The sequence below is a fragment of the Ursus arctos genome, unplaced genomic scaffold (assembly GCF_023065955.2).
Source record: "Ursus arctos isolate Adak ecotype North America unplaced genomic scaffold, UrsArc2.0 scaffold_1, whole genome shotgun sequence".
NCBI classification, from domain to species: Eukaryota; Metazoa; Chordata; class Mammalia; order Carnivora; family Ursidae; genus Ursus; species Ursus arctos.
In genome coordinates, this window is record NW_026622763.1 from 42,107,635 (window position 1) to 42,130,896 (window position 23,262).

A 23,262-nucleotide genomic window follows, 5' to 3' on the forward strand; every position below is an offset into this window, starting at 1 on the left:
GGTGCCTGGGTGTCTCAGTTGGTGAAGCACCCAACTCTTGATTTCGGCTCAGATCATGATCTCGGGATCCTGAGATCAAGTCCCACTCGCTCAGCAGGGAGTCTGCTTGAGATTCTCTCTCTTTCTCTGCCTCCCTCCCCAGGCATGTGCACACGCTCTCTCTCTTTCTCTCTCTCTCTTTCAAATAAATATTAAAAAAAGAAAAATCAAGCTGAATAATGCATAAAGAAATGCTTATTATTCTAGCCTTTTTTAGTGAAGAATGGATATTATCTAACACTAAAAACATCTTTATAGCCCTTGGGAACCTGTTCTAGAAAGGATGACTGCTATTTGATAATCAAATACCTAGTATAAATGTTACCTACCTCTCAGAGCCTTTCCTAAGCCTCAAAAATAGATGTGACCACTTTCCTCTCCCAGTTCTATAGCCTTTGGATACCTCAGGGTACATATATGTACACTTTTAAGTTCTAGCTCATGGTGCTTTTGTGAAGATGAGTTTCGTTTTTGTTTTGTTCCCAGTGTCAGTGGTGCCCAGTAGTCTTTGCTCTTACTTGGCAGTGTTTTATCAAGTAAACATATCCACCATGGCACCCTAGGAGAATAGTTCGCAGTTGCCTTTATTTTTTTTAAAGGTAGTTAGTTAGTTAGTTAACAGAGAGGGAACACAAGCGGGAGGTGTGGGGAGTGGGAGAGGGAGAAGCAGGCTTCCCGCTGAGGGGGGAGCCTGATGGAGGGCTAGATCTCAGGGTCCTAGGATCCTGACCTGAGTGGAAAGCAGACGCTTAACCACTCAGCCACCCAGGGGCTCCTGCAGTTAGTTGCCTTTAATAAACAGTCCTTGAATGAAGAATTTCATAGTCCCAGTTCCCATGCTTATCACTTTGTAGCTCTAGGGAGCTCATTTAATGCCTCTGAGCCCTTATCAGTCAGATGGGAATGTGAATAATAGTATTGGTGAAAAAACTTTGTAAAAGGAACACAACTCTGAGGTGGTACCCTCTGAAGCCCCTTGCCTCACCCCACAAAAGTGCCTTACATGTAACAAGTAAATATAAACTTTATTTTTCCTAATTGAATAGTAATGGGATCCATTTTATAACATCTAAGTTTGGTCCTAGCAGTTGGCAGACCTTTGTTGGAGCTGGGGAAACTTTACCAAGGGAAGATAAAATTATCTACCTTGCGTAGGCTTCCTCTCCTACCCTAGAACAGTTTTATTATTGAATCAAGGGATTAATGAAAGAGGAAGCAGTCTGCTGCCCAGGGATTTTCTTGGTGCTTCCTCCTGGGTGGGCACACATTGGACCTGGGAGGCAGAACAGGAACTTGCTGTCCTTCATTTTCCTTCTCACAGGAACCACCCAGGGGGAAAAAAAGGAACTACTGCCAGAGGGACAGAGGTGGATGGGTAGGGACTATCCAGGCTTCAGGGGGATTGCCCTGGGTGGGTGGGGGTGCTTTGCATTCCGCTTGCCCAGATACCTTCTGGGGTATCAGTGACTTACTCTTCCTCCTGTAGTGGAAGGAAACCAGCAAATCAGACCCAGAATAAAGAAATTACCATGGAAGGCTTTCCTAAAAATACTCTTAAAACAGTGAAACCATAACTAGAAGAGTGCTTCCAAGGCAGAGGTTGCTTTAGCTTGGATCTCCTGGGTTTAGGCAATGAGATTTGGGTTTGAGCATGTTTACTATAAATAAAACCATTTCCCTGGAGCCTGGCAAGTTTTGCAGCAGGCATACCAAAATGTAATTGAAATGTGACTGCCTCTTAAATTGTGAAATTAATTTTACACTTAACAAATGCTTTAAAAAAAAAGAGAGAGGAACAAGTGGCTTTAAAGTTCAGGGTGTTAATATTTGAAATCTGTCCAATTTAATTAGTTGGGTCTCAGCGACTGTTTCCTTTTTCTCTGGTCAGTGTCACTGATCTAACACCCAATTCTCTTCTTGGTTGTGAGATAGAAATTAAATGTATCATTTATTTAGTTGTATTGACCTGAATCGTATCTCTCCAGCATACATTCTTATTTCAGGAAATAGGATGCATTCATGTGGAATTTACTCAGTAACTCTTGTTAGTGACATTTGTGTGATCTAATTCAAGGACCTGAAATGAAGCGTCCACATGATTTACTTGCATATGATGCAGCTATTTTTAGTATTGCATTTACATTTTTAAAAACAAGAATGCACCTTCTTGATGGAACAGACATGCATTTTTAGACTCACAGATTCAACAACTGAAGAACAAAGAACTTTCTTCGAAATCAAGTCCAAACATCTTTTTTTGTATTGGAGACAAAGAAACTTGGGTTTCGGAAAGATTTAGTGGCCCTGAATCAAGGTCACAGTGTCATTCAGTGACAGAACAAAATAAGAAACTAGATGGGTTTCCAATTCAGGGTTCTTGTTTGTCTCAGATTTTAAAATATAGGTGTGTTTTATGTTGACAATTTGTCATGATGTGCAGCTTTTTAAGATAGTGATAGGTAACTCAGCCACATAGTTACTTAAACCTCTCATTTCTGCATTAGCATTTTATACTGTATTATAGTTCCGATAGCTGCCAATTCTTATTTTCTTTTACTGTATACCTATTTTTAATCTTGCTTATATTTTTATAAGCTGCCTTAAATCCTTCTTTGAATGATATAGTGTCCAAATGAATAAAGTACTCAACATGATGCTTTGTGTTAATGCTAATTATTTGTTTTTCCGTAGTATCTATGGCATGTCAGAGATCCTGGCAATGTTAGTTATCCAAAGAGTATTTCATCTTTTTTTATCTATCAGAGGTAGCAGTAGAAACAAACTTCCCCAGTGGAATTCCTTAAAAAAATTACCATTCTTTCATTTCTTCAGAAAGCAGTAACACTCTGACCCCCCATAATAAAAACCTTGAAATTGTTTTTAGAAGCCTGAAAATGACTTAGGAGTGTATTTAGTACTTAAAATGAAAGACTGACTGGTAGGATTGAAATATTACCTAGATATTTTAAAAAACATTGCAATTTATGTTCAGCTGATTTCAATAAGAGTGCCAAGGCCATTCAGTGGGAAAAGAATAGCCTTTAGTGCTTGGGCAGTAGGATAGCCGCATGCCGAAGAAAGAGTTTGGACCCCTACCTCATACCATACATAGATTAACTGAGTGTGGATCAAAGATACAAATGTAAAAGCTAAAAGTATAAAATTCTTTAAAGGAAACATAGATGAAAATTTGCATGACTTTGTCTTAGGCAGCAACATTTTAGATAGGACATGAGAAAAGCAAGCAACGAAAGAAAAAAATAGATAAAATCAGATATCAGAATTAAAAACTTTGTTGAAAGACACTATTAAAGAAATATAATCTATAGAATGGGAGAAGAGTTTGCAAATTACACATATGTGATAAAGCTCTAGTTTCCAGAATATATAAAGAACTCTTACAAATCAACAATATGAAGACAAATAACCCAATTAAAAAGTGGACAAAGGATTTGACTACATAGACATTTCTCTAAAGAGGATATACAAATAACCAATAAGCACTGAAAGATGTTCAACATCATTAGGAAAATAAATCAAAACTGATGAGGTACCACTTCACACCCACTGGGATGCATATAAATTTAAAAATTTAAAATGTTAATAAATGTTAGTGAAGATGTAGAGAAATTGGGACTCTTACTCATTACTGGTAGAAATATAACTTGGTGGGGCGCCTGGGTGGCTCAGTCGTTAAGCGTCTGCCTTTGGCTCAGGGCATGATCCCAGCATTCTGGGATTGAGCCCCACATCAGGCTTCTCCGATAGGAGCCTGCTTCTTCCTCTCCCACTCCCCCTGCTTGTGTTCCCTCTCTCACTGGCTGTTTCTCTCTCCGTCAAATAAATAAATAAAATCTTTAAAAAAAAAAAAAGAAATATAACTTGGTACACATCCTGTGGAAGCAGCTTTAGCAGTTCCTTTAAAAGGTTAAACAAGATTATCATCTAACCCAGCAATTCTGCTCCTAGGTATATATCCAAGAGAACTGAAAACATGTTCACACAAGTATGCATACACAAATAGTATAGCTTTCTTCAGAATAATCAAAAAGAGGAAAGAACGCAAATGTCCATTAGCTGAGGAATGGATAAACAAAATGTGGTATGTTCACACAATGGAATATTACTTAGACATAAAAAGCAATGAAGTACTGTTACGTGCTACAACATAGATAAACCTCAGAAGTTTTATGCCATGTAAAAAAAGTCAGACACAAAGGCCATATCTTGTATGGTCCCATTTATATAAATGCCCAAAATAGACAAATCCATAGAGTCAGAAAGCAGATTAGTGATTGCTGGGGGATTGATGGGAGAGGGGAATTGGGAGTAACTGCTAATAAGTAGTTTCTTTTTGTAGTGATAAAAATGTTCTGGAATTAGATAATGGTGATGATTGTACAACATAGTAAATATACAGAAAGCCACAAAAATGTACACTTTAATATGGTGAATTTTATATGAATTGTATTTTAATGTAAAATACCCCAATTTTTTAAAAAGCATTGTGTACCCAAAATAAAAGGACAGATGAAAGATTAGAGACTGAGATTATGAAGGATTTCCAATCATAAAGAAGTGAAATAATTTGGTACCCCCAAGTCCCCTGCCCCCATAGAGAACTTTATCTATTCTGTGGCTTTCAGAAGATTAAGAGGAAGCTCCTGTGGTGTGGCTTTCACAGGAAAAATCAGAATCATTACGTGGCCCTCTGCTCAGAGCCAAGGAATGTGGTTAGAAATGTTATGCAAATTGAGATGATAAAACCAAATTACCTCCACTCAGTAAATCACCTGTAGTTCAGAAACAGCAGGGAGGTTGGAAAACTAATAGGGAGTGTGGGTAGGACTGAAGGGATGTGATTTTTCTTTTTTAATGTACAATCCAACAACAACTCTCCCTAGATTTTGTGCTAAAATAAGAGCATTTTCACACATTTTAATTGCTCTGCGATAACAACAGTGTGAACTCCATCCACAAACATTTATTATCTATTTAATTTTGCTCTAATTTCAGTGTAGCAAGAATTCACCTTGTAAGTGGGAATAACTGTCCGTTTAGTAAAAAGAAATTCCTTCCCACGTTGCTAATCCTGTTGTGCATTTCTATAATAAAGTATTAATAACAAATGGCCTTTTATATTTCTCCACTTTAAGGTTGTGTTTTTAGATTACTATTTTCAGAGTAGCATCTTTATGAACTGAAACCCTACTTGCTCCTTGAATACTAGTAGAGAATATTAAAAATTGAAGAAGCTAATGTTTCTTAAGATTTGTAATCAGGGTTTTATGGGGCATCTGTCGTTAAGCGTCTGCCTTCGGCTCAGGGCGTGATCCTGGTGGTGTGGGATCAAGCTCTACATCAGGCTCTTCTGCTGGGAGCCTGCTTCTTCCTCTCCCACTCCCCCTACTTGTGTTCCCTCTCTCGCTGGCTGTCTCTATCTCTGTCAAATAAATAAATAAAATCTTTAAAAAAAAAAAAAAGATTTGTAATAAGGGTTTTCGATGAGACTTGTATCCCTTTATAAACTTTTATATAAAGTGCTTGGTGCTATAATGTTAATGATAAACTGTATGGAACTGTCTATAAGATGCATTTTAGAAATGAGATTTGTATAATTTAGTAGCTATCTAAATTGTTCTGATTATTTTCCAGACTTGTCATTTACTCCATCCTTTATAGTGATGCTACAGAACAGAGAGGAATGGATAAAAATCTTGGCGAGCAACTCAATAAAGCTTATGAAGCCTTTCGACAGGCATGTATGGATAGAGATTCTGCAGTGAAAGAGCTACAGCAAAAGGTATATGGTTTTGGTTTTGAAAGTTCTTATTTATCCTGGTAAATGGAAATTTGAGAATCTTTTGCAAGTGAAAAATACTGTATTGTTAGAAACTTTCTTGAACTATAACTACTAAAACAGAGATATATATTAATGGATGGAATTTAAGATTCTTATTTGTTGTTTTAAAAAGCAAAACAACATTGTGACCTGAGGGAAGAGTTCATAAAGAGCATTATCCTCCATAAATAATTTTTAATTTTCAGTTTCAAAAGAGAGTAAATTAGAAGAAAGTTATAGTTCCTAGGTTAGTTTAGTAGTTCCGAGACACATGTCTGTTATGGGGCCATGATTAGATGTTCACTAATCTGCAGCAAAATGAGAAAAATAAGAATGTAATGAACTTCTTGTAATGCTAAATTTATCCAGTTCAAATTTCTGTCCTTTATTCTCATACTATGTTTCCATACTATCAGATTATAGGGCAGAATTTTATTAACACATGCTTTTGTGAGATGATAATGATAGAGTTTTTGTTTGCTTGTTTAATATCACTATTTAGTAGTGTTTTGGGGGTCCCCAATACCAAAAAACACATTCTCTGTTCTCTAGAGGAACTCACAGGACTTAACATACGGTAACATTCACAGCTAAGATATATTATAGTGACATGATAAAGATACACAGCCAGATCATTAATATAAAACATCAGACAGACTCTAGAGGGATCCACATGCAGGCCTTCTATGCTCTTTCCCTCCTGTGAGGGGTCACAGAGAGTGTACCCTGCCTCCAGCTTCAAAAACTTTGTCACACATATGCAATCCTTTTACGTAGGGACTCCATTTGAGACTCAAGAGTTGGGGGGGGGGGGGGTTATTAAGAGCTAGTCACATAGATATTCTATGTCAGCCAAAATTTCAGACTCTTAGAAGGAAAGTAGGTCTTCACCACAAATTTCATGGTACAGTCTAATTAAGCTGGCACAACAGTCAACTTTATCACTTTATACCTTTATCACAAGTCAAGTTCCTAGATGCCAGCCAAAGGCCAACCTTGCAGTAGTTTCAACAGGCAGTAGAAAGTGGGAGATCTTAAATTGGTTACCTCATTTAAAAAACAATTTTATTAGTCTTAAAATTCTGAAATCTAAAAAATATGCTAGCCATGCAATTCTGTTTCTTCCATAAATATAGGAACCACACAGTTCTCTTCATCCTTTCTGCTTGACACATCTATAAAACTAGATGTCATACGTACTTCCCCATATTTCTCAGAAATCATTATTATTTGTGATTCTCCTGTTCATTTACAAAAGATTATTTCCAGTTATATGAGTAGACTTATGGACTAGGTCTTCTTTAGGGGTACATAGGAGAAACGGGCATAACAATGAGAGAGTTTTCCAAAATTATTGAACTTTAGAATTTGGGTTTCTTTGCCTTTCCAGTTCAGGTATAAGGCATAATCACTTTTTAAAAAACGACAACAAAAAAAGAATCCCAACTTTTATTCTTCTTATTTTCCCATTAGGTTCATTAAGAAACTTCAACAATCTTCTACTTGTTCTAGGAAAGTTAAGAAACAGAATTAGGGAAGTATTGAGGTATTCTTAGGTTGAGGCAGAAACAGAAATTTCTCTAACTGCTCCTTTGCCTTCACTAGCCAGTGGTAAGCAACCAGAAACTCGTGATTTAACCTTTTAACTGCCATGGAAAAAGCCTTTGCTCACATCAGCAATTATCCAAAGGAGGGTAAAGGGAATTTTTTTTTTTTTTTTTTTTTTAGTATTTGTCAAGTACTCAAGAATAAAAGAAAACATGTATACTATATATTCTTATGTACTAAACTCAAAATATCCTGACTTATTTAAGAAAAATCAATGTGTGCCTGCTGTATACTAGGTCTTTGATGAAGTTCTGAGAATGCTGAAACAAACATAGTTTATGCCCTTAAGGAACTTTCCAATAAGAAGATAAAAAGGAAGGTTAATAGTTATTACCACAGTGTACTAAGTGCTGTAGTGGAGATCTGTGGGGGATAGTTAATAAGCACAAAGAAGAGACACCTAAATCAGTCTGGGAGGATCAAGCCCAACGCTTGAGCTAACATTAGGAGTTGGGTAAATTAAGGAAAAAGAGTCCTGCAAGCAGGGGGAACAGTATACATAATAAAAACACAAAAGTGAGGGAATATATGGTACATTCCATGTACAATAAGGTGATTCTTGGCTCCAACAGGAACAATAGAGCAGTTCAGAAAAAGAAGCTGGTGAAGCTAGATTAGGACCCTATCATGAGGAATATGACTAAATAGTTTATACCGTATTCTTGTTCAATCAGAATTTATATATGCTTTTAAAAAGTCTTCCTGGGGCGCCTGGGTGGCCCAGTCGTTAAGCGTCTGCCTTCGGCTCAGGGTGTGATGCCAGCATTCTGGGATCGAGCCCCACATCAGGCTCCTCTGCTAGGAGCCTGCTTCTTCCTCTCCCACTCCCCCTGCTTGTGTTCTCTCTCACTGGCTGTCTTTGTCAAATAAATAAAATAAAATCTTTAAAAAATAAAAAAATAAAAAAGTCTTCCTGACATTGGGATATAGGATAGAGGGCAATGCGGAATTCACCTCAACAAGCATGGTGATGATAAACAGTGGTCTAAGAGCCAGGAATATAAAAATAAGTGGCAATCATCAAGTTGCACTTTATGAACTTTCATATATATATAGAGAGAGAGAGAGAGAGATCTGCATGTAACTTTTGATTCTCTAAAAACATAACTACTAATAGTCTGCTGTTGACAGGAAGCCTTAACAATAACATAAACAATTGATTAACACATATTTTGTATGTTATATGTATTATATACTGTATTCTTAGAACAAAGTAAGCTAGAGAAAAGGCAATGTTATTAAGAAAAGTTATTAAGAAAAAAGTTATTCAGAAAAAATATATTTATATATAGTAATGTGCTGTATATATTGGAAAAAAAATCCACATATAAGCAACCCATGCTGTTCAAGGGTCAACTGTACGTATATTATACTTCAATGTAAAAAAAATAAATAAATGGCACTCATTTCAAGCAGGTCAACATGAGAACTTAAATTAAGCATTAGGGATGAATTAGGGAAGAGATTTAAGATTTATTTAGGAAATAGAATGGAAAGCAGGTGGCACCTGCAGGCCACTTCTGAATGTGATAACATAGATTCTAGGATGATACTCAGGTATCTGGAGTAGAAAACTAGATTGATGATGGTGCTGATGACTAAAACGATCAGTAGAGAAGAATATACAGATTTATAGATGGGGAAATAAGATGCGTAATTAGGTTTTAATTACCTGTGGGAGATGCAGGTGAAATTGTCCAGTGGATGGTTGCAAATATGGATCTAGAAACCTTTATTATAGCCTTGAATAAAATAGCATTTCCAGGTTTGAGTGTATAGAGCAAAGAAGTATTTGAAGGATAAGAATGTGAGAGGAAGGAAATAAGGCCAACCTGTTTGTTATTGGAGTTTCAAAACTAGGTTAAAGAATGGACTATGAAAGAGGAGGAGAAACACCTATTCCTCTGAGAACTGGAAGGAACGAGAAAAAAAAATAGGTGTACACGAAGATAAGTTTGCAAATCAGAAATGGTGGTGGCAGGAACTTAGCAGGGTTATCATCTATCATTTATATGTGGAATCTAAAGAAGTCAAACTCTTAAAAACAGTAAAGTGGTGGTTACCAGGGGTTAGAAGGTGGGGATAAGACTGATGATGTTTAAGGGTATAAACTTATAATGAGTAGTGAATAAGCCATAGAGATCTAATGCACAGTATAATGAATATAGACAATAATATTGTACTATAATTATATAATGTGATAAATATTGCCACAAGGGCATATTACAACATGTAAATGTATCAAAGTAGTACACTGTACACCTTAAGCTTGCACAATGTTACGTGTCAAATTTATTCAATTAAAAAATAGAAAGGTTATTATGTAAGACACTATTTTTTTTTCTATGAAATACAAAGTGAAGTCATCTGAGTGAAATGATTTTAGGATATTCTGCGAATGGTAGTAAAGCATTGAAACAGCTTCAGTTAAGAAATGAGAGAAGAAAAATGTTGCATACAACATTTACCATGAATTTGGTGCTATCAATCCATGATTGTTGGTCATTTTCAGCAGCTTTCTTGGTACAGAAGTGGAATGAGCAGATGGCCAAATCCAGGATTAGCAGAGTTAAGAATAGAAGAATGGTTAGGTGGCTAGAAAGTGGGTGGTACAAAAGCAATTGAAATTGTGTGCTTTGAGATACAAACTAACATCAGGAAGAAGTTAATCTAGGAGTCTAATAGACTAAGAACAAAAAGAGGGTTTATATCTGAGATCTCCATGAAATGAGAGAACAGATACAGAAGGAGTAGAAGAATGTGAGAGGTCTATTAGTAATAGACTATTACTAATGAGTTTTTGAATTGATGTTTAGGATCTTCTGTCTTCATAATGTGTCATGAAAGTGGGTAGCTGGAGTGGGATTGAGAAATTGAAGAAACTCAGAGCACTTCTCCTAAAGTGTTGATAAGATTAGGAGCATTTGGAGAGACTGTGTGAAAGGAAGAACCAAGGGGTGCCTGGGCGGCTGGGATGGTTAAGTGTCTGCCTTCGGCTGGGGTCATGATCCTCTGGGTCCTGGGATTGAGCACTGCATTGGGCTTCCTTCTAAGTGGAGAGTTTGCTTCTCCCTCTCCCTGACCCTCCTCCCTGCTTGTGTGCTCTCTTTCTGTCTCTCTCAAATAGATAAATAAAATGTTAAAAAAAAAAAAAAAGGAAGAGCCAAAATGCTGTAGTGTGAGAGAATGGTATGTTGTAAGATAAACAGCTCTGAGGAAAGACTGGTATAATTGATTGCCTTGTGGATGGCCTTTTGCTTAAATTTAAAGGACTAATGGTTCAGAAGTAGCAATGATGAGGCAAGATAGTGCTTATCTTTTGTTCTCCCACTTCCTATTCCATCCATTGCCCAACCCCTGTGGTTTGATGTAGACAGCTTCATATGAGGGGACTGCAGAGGCATCTGTATCCTCAGAAGACAATGTAATAATTCCCATTTTAAAGCAAGATATCAGTCTTTTTGAAATTCAGATTTATTGGCCATTACATTCTCTATAGTATAATGAAATAGGAGTTCTGACGTAAAGTTTTATACTTTGATCTCATTCATTATGGTTTTTTTAATTAACTTTTTTCTAAAATGTTATTGCGAAAAGACCGGTATACTTTTGACATTTCTTGGGATTTTATTTTATGGAACATTTATTGTTTTTCGAATTATAGAATCAGATGTGCCAAGTGCACTAATTTGTTCCACTCTACTCCCAGAAATGAAATTGAACTTTGAAGTAAAACAATCTAGATATTCCTCATTTAGAATCTCTAGTAATAAGATGATATATATGAGCGCTCAAATTCATAGTATGAAAATTAGAGCAAAGGCTCTGAGTGGTGATTTTGGCAAAGGAAATTATTACTTGCTTTGGATATTTTGTGTTCACATGTAAGAAGATTAGTCAGGGCAAGATGATCAGCAAGAGTTGAAGTGTTGATCTTTAAGGTACCAGTTGGAAATACCAATTTGGGAATCATCTTCAGAGAGATGTTTGGAGTGATAGGAGAAGGAAGTACCAATGGGAAAGAGAGCAGAGCAAGAGAAGAAGAGAAGCAAGAGGACAACCTTGGAGAAGTTTCCTGGCATTCTGATGGCAAAAAGGCCCCAAGGGCTTTGCTGTCTGTGAGCCTACCTGCCTTCTTAACATTATGCTTATGCTTAAAAGAATTAGTCTATCAAGTGACATCAGCAAGATGGCAGACTAGGAAGTGGCAGGCGCCTGTTCAGATTGATTGAAATAATTTTATAGGAGCTCTGGAAATCAGTGATTTTCAGCAATCAAGCAGACACCTAGTCAAGAAAAAGCCATATTCAAAACTGTAGGAAATTTCATGGCATTTCTACTTGCCCTTGACCCACTCCCTGACCATAATGGTGTGGTGCAGTTGGGAGGAAATAGCCCAAATTCCTGGTTCCCTCCTCAGGAAGAAAGGAGAAGGGTAGAACTTGTTTGAAATATCCTGACCTGTCTGTGGACTATCCAAGGGACTGTTTTCTGTCTAACTTGACTTGGAGCTCAGAGTCGGGAATGGTAGCATAGTTTGGGTGTCAGGCTGGAAGCTGTGGAAGGCAGTGGTGGGCAGCATTAGCATGTGGAGAGAGACTGCAGTGGACATCTAAGTGTAAGAGATTGAAGGAAGAGGAATAGAATAAACATCTAAGGTCCTAAGAAGCTGGGGTAAGACTTTTTGAGAAGTTAAGGTACTTCAGCCAGCCAGGAAAAATCAGAAACAAACAGAAACATACACACACTGGCCTAAGCAAGATACACACCAGAAAATACCTGGAAGACCGTAAGGCTTTACCCTGAGCTAATCTTAAGGCTAAAGGGCCTGCTAATTGGTAAAGATCTTTCACACCTGGCTGCAGAGACCGGGAGAGTTTATTCACATACCCCAGTTTTCAACAAATTATGAGGCCTACAAAGAAACAGGGAAATGTAGCCCTTTCAAAGAACATAATAAATTTCCAGAAACAGTCCCTGATAAACATGCATCAGACTTACTAGACAAAGACTTTAAAACACTATCATAAGTATGCTCAAAAAGCTAAAGGAAAACAGACTCAAAGAAAGGAAATGAGGAAAGCAATAATATAAATAAAACAAGAATATTAACAATGAGACAATTATTTTTAACAAGTGAAACATTCTGGAGTTCAAAAGTAAAATAAATGAATTGAAAATTTCACTAGAGGGGTTCGAGGGCAGACTTGAACAGGCAGAAGAAAAAATCCGTGAACTCAAAGATAGGTCATTTGAAATAATGGAGTCTGAGGAGCAAAAAGATAAAAGAAGTAAGAAAAGTCAGCAGAGCCTAAGAGATTTATGGGACACTATCAAGTGGAGCAATATACACATTATAGGAGAAGGTAAAGAGAGAGAAATTAAAGAAATGTGGGGGGGGGAAGTAGATTGTTTGAAGAAATAATAAATGATAACTTCCCAAATTTGGGAAACAATGTGGATATACAAATCGAAGAAGCTCAACAAATTCTATGTAGGATAAATCCAAAGAGCTCTCCATCAAACTACATTATAATCCAACTGTCAACAAAAACAAAAAGAGAATCTGGAAAGCAGCAAGAGAAAAGGAACTCATCATGTACAAGGGAGGCCCTATAAGATTGTCAGTGGATTTCTCAGCAGAAACCTTGCAGGCTAGAAGGCAACGGGATGATATTTTTAAAGGCTATAGGAAAGAAACCTGTTAACCAAGTATACTGTATATGTGGTAAAACTGTCCTTGAAATGAGTAAGAAATTCAGATTTTTCCCAGACAAACGAAAGTGGAAAGAGTTCATTACCACTAGACCTGACCTAGAAGAAATGCTGAAGAGTATCCTTCAAGTTGAAATGAAAGGATGCTGGATAGTAACTTGAAGCCATGTGAAAGTACAAAGTTCTCTGTAAAGGTAAATATATAGACAAATATAAAAACTGGTATTGTAATTTCAATTTGAAACTCCACTTTTTATTTTCTACAGGATTTAAAAGCCAGATGTATAGAAAAATTAATTTTATTTATTTATTTGAGAGAGAAAGAGCATAAGACAGGAGAGGGCCAGAGGGAGAAGGAGACTCCCTGCTGAGCAGGGAGCTTGATGCGGGGCTCGGTCCTGGGACTCTGGGATCATGACCTGATCTGAAGGCAGTCACTCAACCAACTGAGCCACCCAGGCGCCCAGTAAATATAAATTTACTTTAAATCCATATTAATGGATACACAATAAAAAAAGATGTAATTTGTGCTATCAGTAACAAAGTAGGGGGGTGGAGCTATAAAGTTGGAGTGCTTTATATGCAATAGAAGTTAGTTTGGTATCAATCTAGGATATTGTCATAACTTAAGGATGTTGTATGTAGTCTCAGTTGTAACCTCAAAGAAAATATCTACAGAATATACACGAAAGGGGAAGAGAATCAAAATGTGTAAATGTGTGCCTACAAAAAATCAACTAAACAGACAGAACAGACTTTATATCAAAGATTTTTGTAGAAGATAAACAGGGGCATTATATAATGAAAAAATTATCAATTTGTCGAGAAGACATAGTAACTATATATGCACTAAACAGCAGAACTCCAAAATATATGATGCAAACATTGACAGTATTCAAAGAAGAAATGATAGCTCTATAACAACCATCAAAGACTTCAGTACCCTGGGGCACCTGGGTGGCTCAGTCAGTTGAGCATCTGACTCTAGGTGCCGGCTCAGGTCTTGATCTCATGGTTGTAAGTGTGAGCCCTGTATTTAAAAAAAAAAAAAAAAAGACTTCAGTACCCTTTCAATAAGGGATAGAACAATCAGATTAGAAGATCAGTAAGGAAAATGAGGTCTTGAACAAACATTGTAGACCAGTTGGAACTAACAGACGTATATAGAATATCCCACTCAACAACAGCGGAATTTACATTTTTCTCAAGTTCATGTGGAACAGTATCCAGGATAGCCCATATGTTAGGCCATTAAAAATGACTTAATAAATGTTAAAAGATTGGAATCATACAAAGTATCTTTTCTAATCACAATAGACTGAAACTAGAAATCAACAACAGAAGGAAAACTAGGAAACTAAAAATATGTAGAAATTAAATAACAGTCTTAAACAGCTAGTGGATCAAAGAAGAAATCACAAGGGAAATTAGAAAATATCTTGAGACAAATGAAAATGAAAACACTGTATACTAAAATTTGTGGGATGCAGTGAAAACTCTGCCAAGAGGGAGGTTTTTAACTGTAAATACTTATATTAAAAAGAAGAAAGATCTCAAATCAATAACCTAACTTTACACCTTAGAAAACTAGATGAGGAAGTACAAACTAAACCTAAAGCTAGCAGAAAGAAGGAAGTAGAGATTAACAGTCATTAAAAAGTTCCCAACGAAGAATGCTTAATTCTTCGTGGTGAATTCTGCCAAACATTCAAAGAGGAATTACCACCAGTCCTTACTCATACTTTTCCAAAAATTGAACAGGATGGAACATTTCTTAATGCATTCTATGAGGCCATCTTTACCCTCATACAAAAGCCATACACAAACATTGCAAGAAAATTGCAGACTAATATTTTTTATGAATATTGATGCAAAAATCCACAACAAAATACTAGGAAACCAAATTCAACAGCATATTAAAAGGATTATAGACCTTGACCGAGTGAGATTTATTCCTGCAAAGCAAAAATGGTGCAGCATACAGAATCAGTCAGTGGGATACACCACCTTAACAGAATGAAGAGGGGGAACACCACACGATAATTTCAATTGATACAGAAGAAGCAGTTGACAAAATTCAAACCCTTTTAAAACCTTTTAAAAACACTCAGCAAACCCGGAATAGAAGCAAATATTTCAACATAATAAAGGCCATTTATGAAAACCCCACGACTAACATAATATTCCATAGTGAAAGACTGAAGGCTTTTCTTGTAAGATGGGAATGAGACAAGGATGCCCACTTTTACCACTTTTGTTCAAGATAGTACTGGAAATCCTACTGAGAGCAATTAGGCAAGAAAAACAGTATCCAAATTAGAAAGTAAGAAGTAAAATGATCCCTGTTTGCAGATAATCTTATATGTAGAAAACCTTTTAAAGATTCCATCAAAAAACCCTGTTAGAACTAATAAATTCAGCAGAGTTGTAGGACACAAAATCAACACACAAAAATTAGTAGCATTTCTATACATTAACATTAATCTGAAAAAAATTAAGAAAATTCCATTTGCAATATCATCAAAATAAATAATATACTTAGGAATAAACTTACCCAAGTAGGTGACAGACGTATACACTGAAAATTACAAAACACTGCTGAAAAAAATAAAAAAGCCATCAACAAATGGTAGAAAATTCTGTGTTCATGGGTTGGATTTACCTTTCACCATGTACAAAAATTAACTCAAGCCAGAACCTAAATGTAAGAGCTAATACTATAAAACTCTTAGAAGAAATCATAGGGAGAAAGTTTCTTGACATTGGATTTAGCAGTGATTTCTTAGATATGACACCAAAAGATTAGGCAACAAAAGAATAATTAAATAACTTGGACTTCATCAAAATTAAGGCAGCCAAGGAATGTGAGAAAATATTTGCAAATTATGTATCTGATAAGGGATAGATATCTAGAATATATAAAGAAACTCCTACAGCTCCACAACAACAACAAAACCTGAATAAAAACTAGGCTAAGGGTGCAAATAGACATTCTCCAAAGAAGTTATACAAATGACCTGTAAGCACATGAAGTGATCCTCAGCATTATTAGCCATTGGGGAAATGCAGATCAAAACCACAATGAGATGCAAGTTCATCCCCATTGTATTGGCAAAGATATGGAGAAGTTAGATTCTTGTACATTGCTGATGGAACTGTAAAATGGTAAAGCCACTGTGGGAAATGTATAGTATTCCCTCAAAAAAATAAATGTAGGATTACTATATGACTCAGCCATTCCACTTCTGGGTATATACCCCAAAGAAGTGAAAGCAGGGACTTGAAGAAATATTTGTATATCCATGTTCATAGCAAGCTTATTTGTAATAGTCAGAAGATGGAAGCAACGCAAATGTCCATGGGTGGATAAATGGATAAACCAAATGCAGTATATACATAAAATGGAATTTATTCAGCCTTTAGGAGAAGGAAATTCTGACACATAGTACAACATGGATGAACCTTGAGGATATTATGCTAAGTGAAATAAGCCAGTCACAAAAGGACGTATAGATGTATGATTCTTATATGAGGTACTAGAGTAGTCAGATCATAGAGACAGAAAGTGGTAGGGTGGTTCCTAGAGGCTGAGGGAAGGTAATGTAGAGTTAGTGTTTAAAAGGTATAGAGTTTCAGTTGAGGAGGTGAAAAAGTTCTGGAGATAGCTTGTGGTGATGATTACACAACTTTGTGAGTATACTTAATGCCACAGAGCTGGACACTTAAGATTGGTTAAAGTGGCAAATTTTATGTATATATTTTACCACAACTTTAAAAAAATCTGTTGCAGAAAAAGAAAAGAATTGGTGTAACCTGGATTCTCTTACTAGCTATGTCTTATTGCTGTTCATCTATTTGTACAAACTTACCAGCCTTTTACCACTTAGTTGTCCGTACTCCAGGCCAGTTCTTCTCTTAGTGTTTCTGTGGAAAAGTGCAATTTAAGACTCAATTTAAGACTCCCATTTAAGAAGTCAATGTGCTACATCCATTTAAGAGCATTCTGTCAAGCAAAGGCATCCAAGTGTTACAAATTAATGAGGGAAACAAAGTCAAATAAGGGCAGGTAAGTGATTTTTAAAATATTACTGGCTGAAATTACAAAAGCAGCACATGCGTATTGAAAAAATGCAAGTAATTCAAGATACACCAAATATAAAGTGATTGTCTTCTCCCTTACTCCCGAGGGGTAAGCATTGTTAGTAATTTGTGAATCATATTTTTTGAAAAATAGAATGGTGCTAATCTGAAAAAGATTAAAAATTTTTAAGAACGTCTTTATCTTTTGGGGCATCTGGGTGGCACAGTCAGTTAAGTGTCCAACTCTTAGTTCCAGCTCAGGTCATGATCTCAGGATCATGAGATCAAGCCCCACATCGGGCTTCACGCTCAGTAGGGAGTCTGCTTAATTAAGACTCTCCCTCTCCCTCTGCCCCTCCCCACTGTGCAGGAATGCACACGTGTATGCGCGTACTTTCTCTCTCTCTCTCTCTCTCTCAAATAAATACATTTTTTAAAATTGTCTTTATCTTCACCATCATCATCACTAAGATTTATCAAAGCTTATGTTTACCAAAGTGCTTTATACAGTCATCTGATTTAATCACCATACAAGTCTTGTGAGGAAGTATTATTTTCATTTTTCAGTTAAGGAAAAGGAAGTGCAAGAGAGTTGAAATAACTTGCCCACAACCATGTATCTTATAAGTACTAACGCAAGTAGAACTGTGATTTGAAAAAAATCTACCTGACCGTAAATATCATGGCTATAACTTCTTTGCCTAAAATCATCAATAGTCTTGCAGATTCATATATAATAGGGCTACCTCATTCCACTTAATGGCTGACCATATCTCTTGTACTACCTCTTCCTTAAATCGTTTTTTTAACATTCCAGATAGCATGTTTGCTTTTTCTCATTTCTCCTTGAGTCCCTTAATCTCCTTTGTAGGTTTATTCTCTACAACCCTGCTGGTACATTTTAGTTTTTCAAGACTTTCTTCACTTCTTATTTTATATTCTTATAGAGCTATCTCATCTTCTCCTGTAATTTCAGATACCTATAACAATGACTCCTAAATTTATCTCCCTACTCCAGATCTGCCCTCTGAGCTCTATACCCATATATATCTCATTGCTACTTGGAAGAATGTTAAATTGAATCCCCAGACCTCCACTAATTTTTCCTCATCTGTATCATTTCAGAAGAGTAATGAGTTTTACTAACTGCTATGGAGAATTATACCACCTTCTATTTATCCTAAATTACCTCACTTAAATTTCAAAGGATGATTCCTCATTTTATTACTAGCATCCTATTATTGGTCATCAAGTATATTTACTTTCCCTGGCCCCTAAGTAGTTTTTCTCTTTTAGTTCAATACCAAATTTTCCATTATTATACCTAGGCACTCTTGGCCACCACGCCATTAAATTGTATTAGAATCTCTCATTTTAAGAACACATAACTATTTTGAGCTTTTCCTTCCAGAATAGCTTTTATTCTACTCCATACTAAAATGTCACATAACCCCAGATAATGCTGAGCCAGTTGCATCCTGTTCCTCATTCAGTCCTTAAATTTATATTACATCGTAAAACAGAAAGGAAAATTATCATTCATTAAATGAATATATTTTATAAGTTTCACATACTTTATGTGTAAATCCTCATAGCCTGGCGAAGTAGACATAGTTAGCCCATTTTAAAATGAAAAAACTGAGACTCAGAAATAAGTAAATTTTTTTCAGCCAATGTGGCAGAATGTATACTGAAACTAGGTTTATGTGAATCCACATTTGTTTTACTAACCTAGCTAAATCACAGCCCATTCCAGGTATTCAAACTGTTCTTCCCATTACTATGAATAACCTATCTGGGGTTCCTCTTTTCTTGGATGAATCCTTACTTTGTGATTTATACACCTCTTATGAAAAGAGACTGGAGTGTAATGCTTGTTATTCATTTTTCTTTCATTCATCCTACAGTTTATGACGTCCCAGGTACATAAAAAATGTAAGGGATTCAAAGATAAGTAAAACATAGAGCATGCACTTAAAAGGTTCATAATCTGAAATCACTTATTCTATTTGTTGCCCTGTGTAAGCATTCATATGTACCAATGCTAAGAGGTCTTATGATTGCTCCAAAGTAGAGGGATGTTTTAATCACAGTAGCCCCTGACATGGACAGCTTTTAATGTGCTTACAGAATAAGAGAAGAAACTCTTAAATAGGACAGTGGCAGAGTTGTCTCGGTCCTTGAATTAGTTACGGTACAGGATAAACTATTGTTAACAAGAGACCAAGAAGTACTGTGCTTAAATAAGATAGAAGTTTACCCTCTCATGCAAGAGTCCAGAGGTGAGTAGCCAGGGACAGTAAGGCAGCTCTACCATCCTTAAAATATGGTTTCCCTTTCTGGAATCACAGTGGCAATTCCTGTTAACATTTCCCTGCCAGGAAGACCAGAGAGAAGCATGGAAGAGCAGATAGCTTTCTTTTAATTATGCAGTCCAAAATTTGTACAGGTCACTTCTGTTCACATCCTGTGAACAGAACTTAGACATATGGTCGTATGGCTGTAAATATATCCTCAACTGGATGACCATGTGTCCAGGTAAAAGTCTGTATTACTGAAAGAAAAAAACAAAAATATGTATGGGGGAATAATTAGCAGTCTTTGCCACATCTTTTGGCTGACGAGGCTAAAGTTGCTGGAGAGTATCTAATATGACAAGAGTCCATAATGTGGACTTAAAATATTTAATCAGTTTTATTACTTATACCAAGTTGCTTCTTGTACATTTCTGCCACTGTTCTGTGGAAGAAACCAAGTATACTTAATAAAGACTTAAATATCCTCTATTGCTTCTTTGACCATCTTTTCAAGAGAAGAATCAGTAATAATTAAAACATTTTGAAATTTTAAAATTGTTTACCACTCTTCTTTTTTTCCTTTCTTTGGTCCCCAAAATCTCTGTGTAAAGTGTCCGTGGTAGTGGAGCAGTTGACGCTTGTTTTTTTCTACAGAAGCTACTGGTATTAGAATAAAGGTGCTTCTGGCTATTTCTGATCAAAGTTTTATTTCTTCTATCTTACATTGTCAATACTTTGCCATAGACTCTTTTTCTACCTATCAAAATTTAAAATATTTGTATCCTTTGTTCCAGGTTTTTATTTCTAGAAATATTCCTATCAAAACTTTTAGACAGGTATGCTAAGATACAAATTCAAGGATCTGTTAATAATTGGGAGAGTTTAAATTATAATGTTCATTCAAAAATATCGTGAGCACCTATTCAGTATATTGTATCAGGAACTGTTCTAACTATTGGGTCCACAGTGATAGGCATACATGCTCCCTGCTTCGTGTAATGGTGGTACATCTAGTAAAGCAGAGACTAGTCAAGTAATCTCATAAATGTAAGTTTTCAAACTCTAATAAGTATTAGGAAGAAAAGTAAACTGCTATTGGAACATCTGTTAGGGACTTTACCTAATCTAGGAGGTCAGAGAAGATAGGCTTTCTGAAGTCATTTTTGAAAGGGCATGGTCGGGGTACTCTCCAAGTATAAGGACCTATGTTATACAGACTCATTGGCCTAAAAGAATTGAAAGTATAAGGGAAATGTGCAATGAGAAGAATCGGGGGCAAGACTGTGTAGGGTCTTTCGAGGCCATATTGAGGATTTTTGGTTCTGTATTTTGAGAACAGTAGGAAACCAAGATATTAAGATATTTATGGGTGAAGGGTGGAAGGACTGAATGGATGTTATGATTACATATGCATTTTGCAAAACACAGTGACTACAGTTTAGAGAATGGATTGGCTGATACATTTAGGGAGAGCAGTGAGGTTATTGCAGTAGATAATTAAGGTTGTGATGGCTTGAATGGTGATGGCTACATTAGAGACAAAAAAGTGGATAGATTTGAGAGATTCAAGATTAAAACTGACGCTTGATAACGGATTGACTGTAGAACAAGTAGATGTCAAGGATTGTTATAGGTTTCTGGATAGATAGTGGCTATCTGGATGGATGGATGGATGGATAGATAGATAGATAGATAGATAGATAGATAGATAGATAGATAGATAGATGTGCCATATACAGAGAGGGAGTCCAAAGGACCTGATTTTGCAGGGAGCTGGGGTGGGAGGAGGGAGAAAGAGAAGTTGGAGGGAGGAGATCATCAATTCTGAATATGTAAAAGTTGAAATGCTTTCCCAGCAGCACTTGGCCACATAAATCTAGAGGAGAGACCTAGGAACCTCAGGGGAGAGGTCTGGGCTAGAAGGAGAAATTTGAGAGTGGTGTATAACCTGCCACTTCAGATGAGATTGTTAAGGAGAGAGTATATAGCAAAAAGAGGACCTTGGTAGAACTGGATATACTTACATAATATGCCACAGTGGTTATTTAAGGGCTTGGGCTTTGACAGTCAGGCAAACCTGAATTCAAATCCCAGGTCCACTGCCTACTGAGAAACTTTGGGCAGGTTATTTTGTACCTCTTTGTGTCTTCAGTTTTCTCACCTGTAAAGTGTGGAAAATAATCTACTCAGAAGATTAAAGGACTAAAATGAAATAAAATAGAGCTCTCTGATTTTGGCACATAGTAAGTATTCAGTGAAATGATCATATGATGATAATGTATTGTTGAAAATTTTGGTTACGGAATAGTTCACAGTTTTTAAAAAGTAAGATACATATATATGTGCACAGAAATTCTGAAAGGGTACATACCAAAGTGTCAGTAGTTAACTCTGGAGGACTGGAAGTCACAGTAGAGGAAAAGACTCACTTTTTACCTTGTGCATATGTGGGGTTTTGTTGTGGTAGTGATGGTAGACATTTTGTTGTTTTTTTTAATTTTCTCAACAAATGTGCTACTTTTGTGATTTTTAACAGCCATTAATTGTTACTTAATCATTTTTGACTATTTTTTCTCTTTGTAAACTTTGAACAACCAGGGTTTTTAGTGTTTTTTTGCTTGATAGAATGTTTTTGATTCAGTGGAGGTACTACACTGCTTTCTCAAAAAGAAACTTCTGAGTCCTGGGTTACAATGAACTAGAAGAAAGACTGAGAAAACTGGCTTAGAGCATGGGGAAGTTGTGTGGTAAGTCTGGTGACACATATTATCCATGTTTAGTGGCTATCAGGGCTTTAGTTAATGGATGCATACACTAGATGCTATGGTAACAGATATTATATAGATACCTTGCTCATTATTAAAGGAAAGGAACTAACATTTGCAAAAAGCTTATTATGTACCAGATAACTTACACCATTTGCTTCAGTCCTTCAGGCAGATACCATTTTCATTTCAGAAAGAAAGAAACCAGAGCTCAAAGAGACTAATAAATAAATTAATCAGAACCAAAACACAAGATCATAAAATAAAAATAGTTTGTCATTCTTTACCATTTGGCATACTGAGAAATTGGTGGCAGCACTGTCACTAAATAGTGGATAATCAGATTGATAACCTGATCTGTCAAATTGCAGATCTAGGTAAGTCTTGATGGGGCCGGGGTGGGGAGGAATAGCAGGGCTTGTAACCTAGTTATAAGAAAATATAGCAGAGAGTGGTTGAAGAATAAACTCTGTAAACCAGGATCTCTAAGTTGCTAATCCTATAAATCTCTTTTTTTTAAACTTAAAATTGAAGTTGATATTTAGTTTACCCAGAGTTTCAAGATAAGGTAGTTTGTGATCAAAGTGCTGTATATTGGGACAGTTATTATTTAATTGTCTTACTTCCATGAACTGTGGAGTTTCCTTATTGAGAGCTATTTGTGGTAGCCTTCTATAAAGCTTTTGTTCTCTTTGTTAATCTTGGAACAGTCTGAAAGGTTTTTAAATTGAGATTCTTTTTTTAACCCATTCAATTTATTAAATTCCTATTGTCTTTATACCTGGAGGAAAACAATGGTATTTTTCAGAATATTGAGATTAATTCTTGAGGATGAAAAGAGACAATGTTTGACCTTTTGCAAGTATCATTGATGACGAAGGGCACTTGAACTTTTATTCCCGCATCTAGGAAATAA

At 36.2% G+C, this 23,262-nt stretch overlaps 1 protein-coding gene across 6 annotated transcripts in view; it reads left to right on the forward strand.

Moving 5' to 3' along the window:
* The window catches only part of TANK (TRAF family member associated NFKB activator), an 86,294-nt gene that overhangs the window by 27,639 nt on the left and 35,393 nt on the right, over nucleotides 1-23,262 (forward strand). For all 6 annotated transcript variants that reach the window (XM_044381530.3, XM_044381529.3, XM_057318160.1 and 3 more), the window contains exon 2: nucleotides 5,695-5,842. In XM_044381530.3, the coding sequence (XP_044237465.1) occupies nucleotides 5,695-5,842 (148 nt within the window). The remainder of the gene's footprint in view (nucleotides 1-5,694; nucleotides 5,843-23,262) is intronic.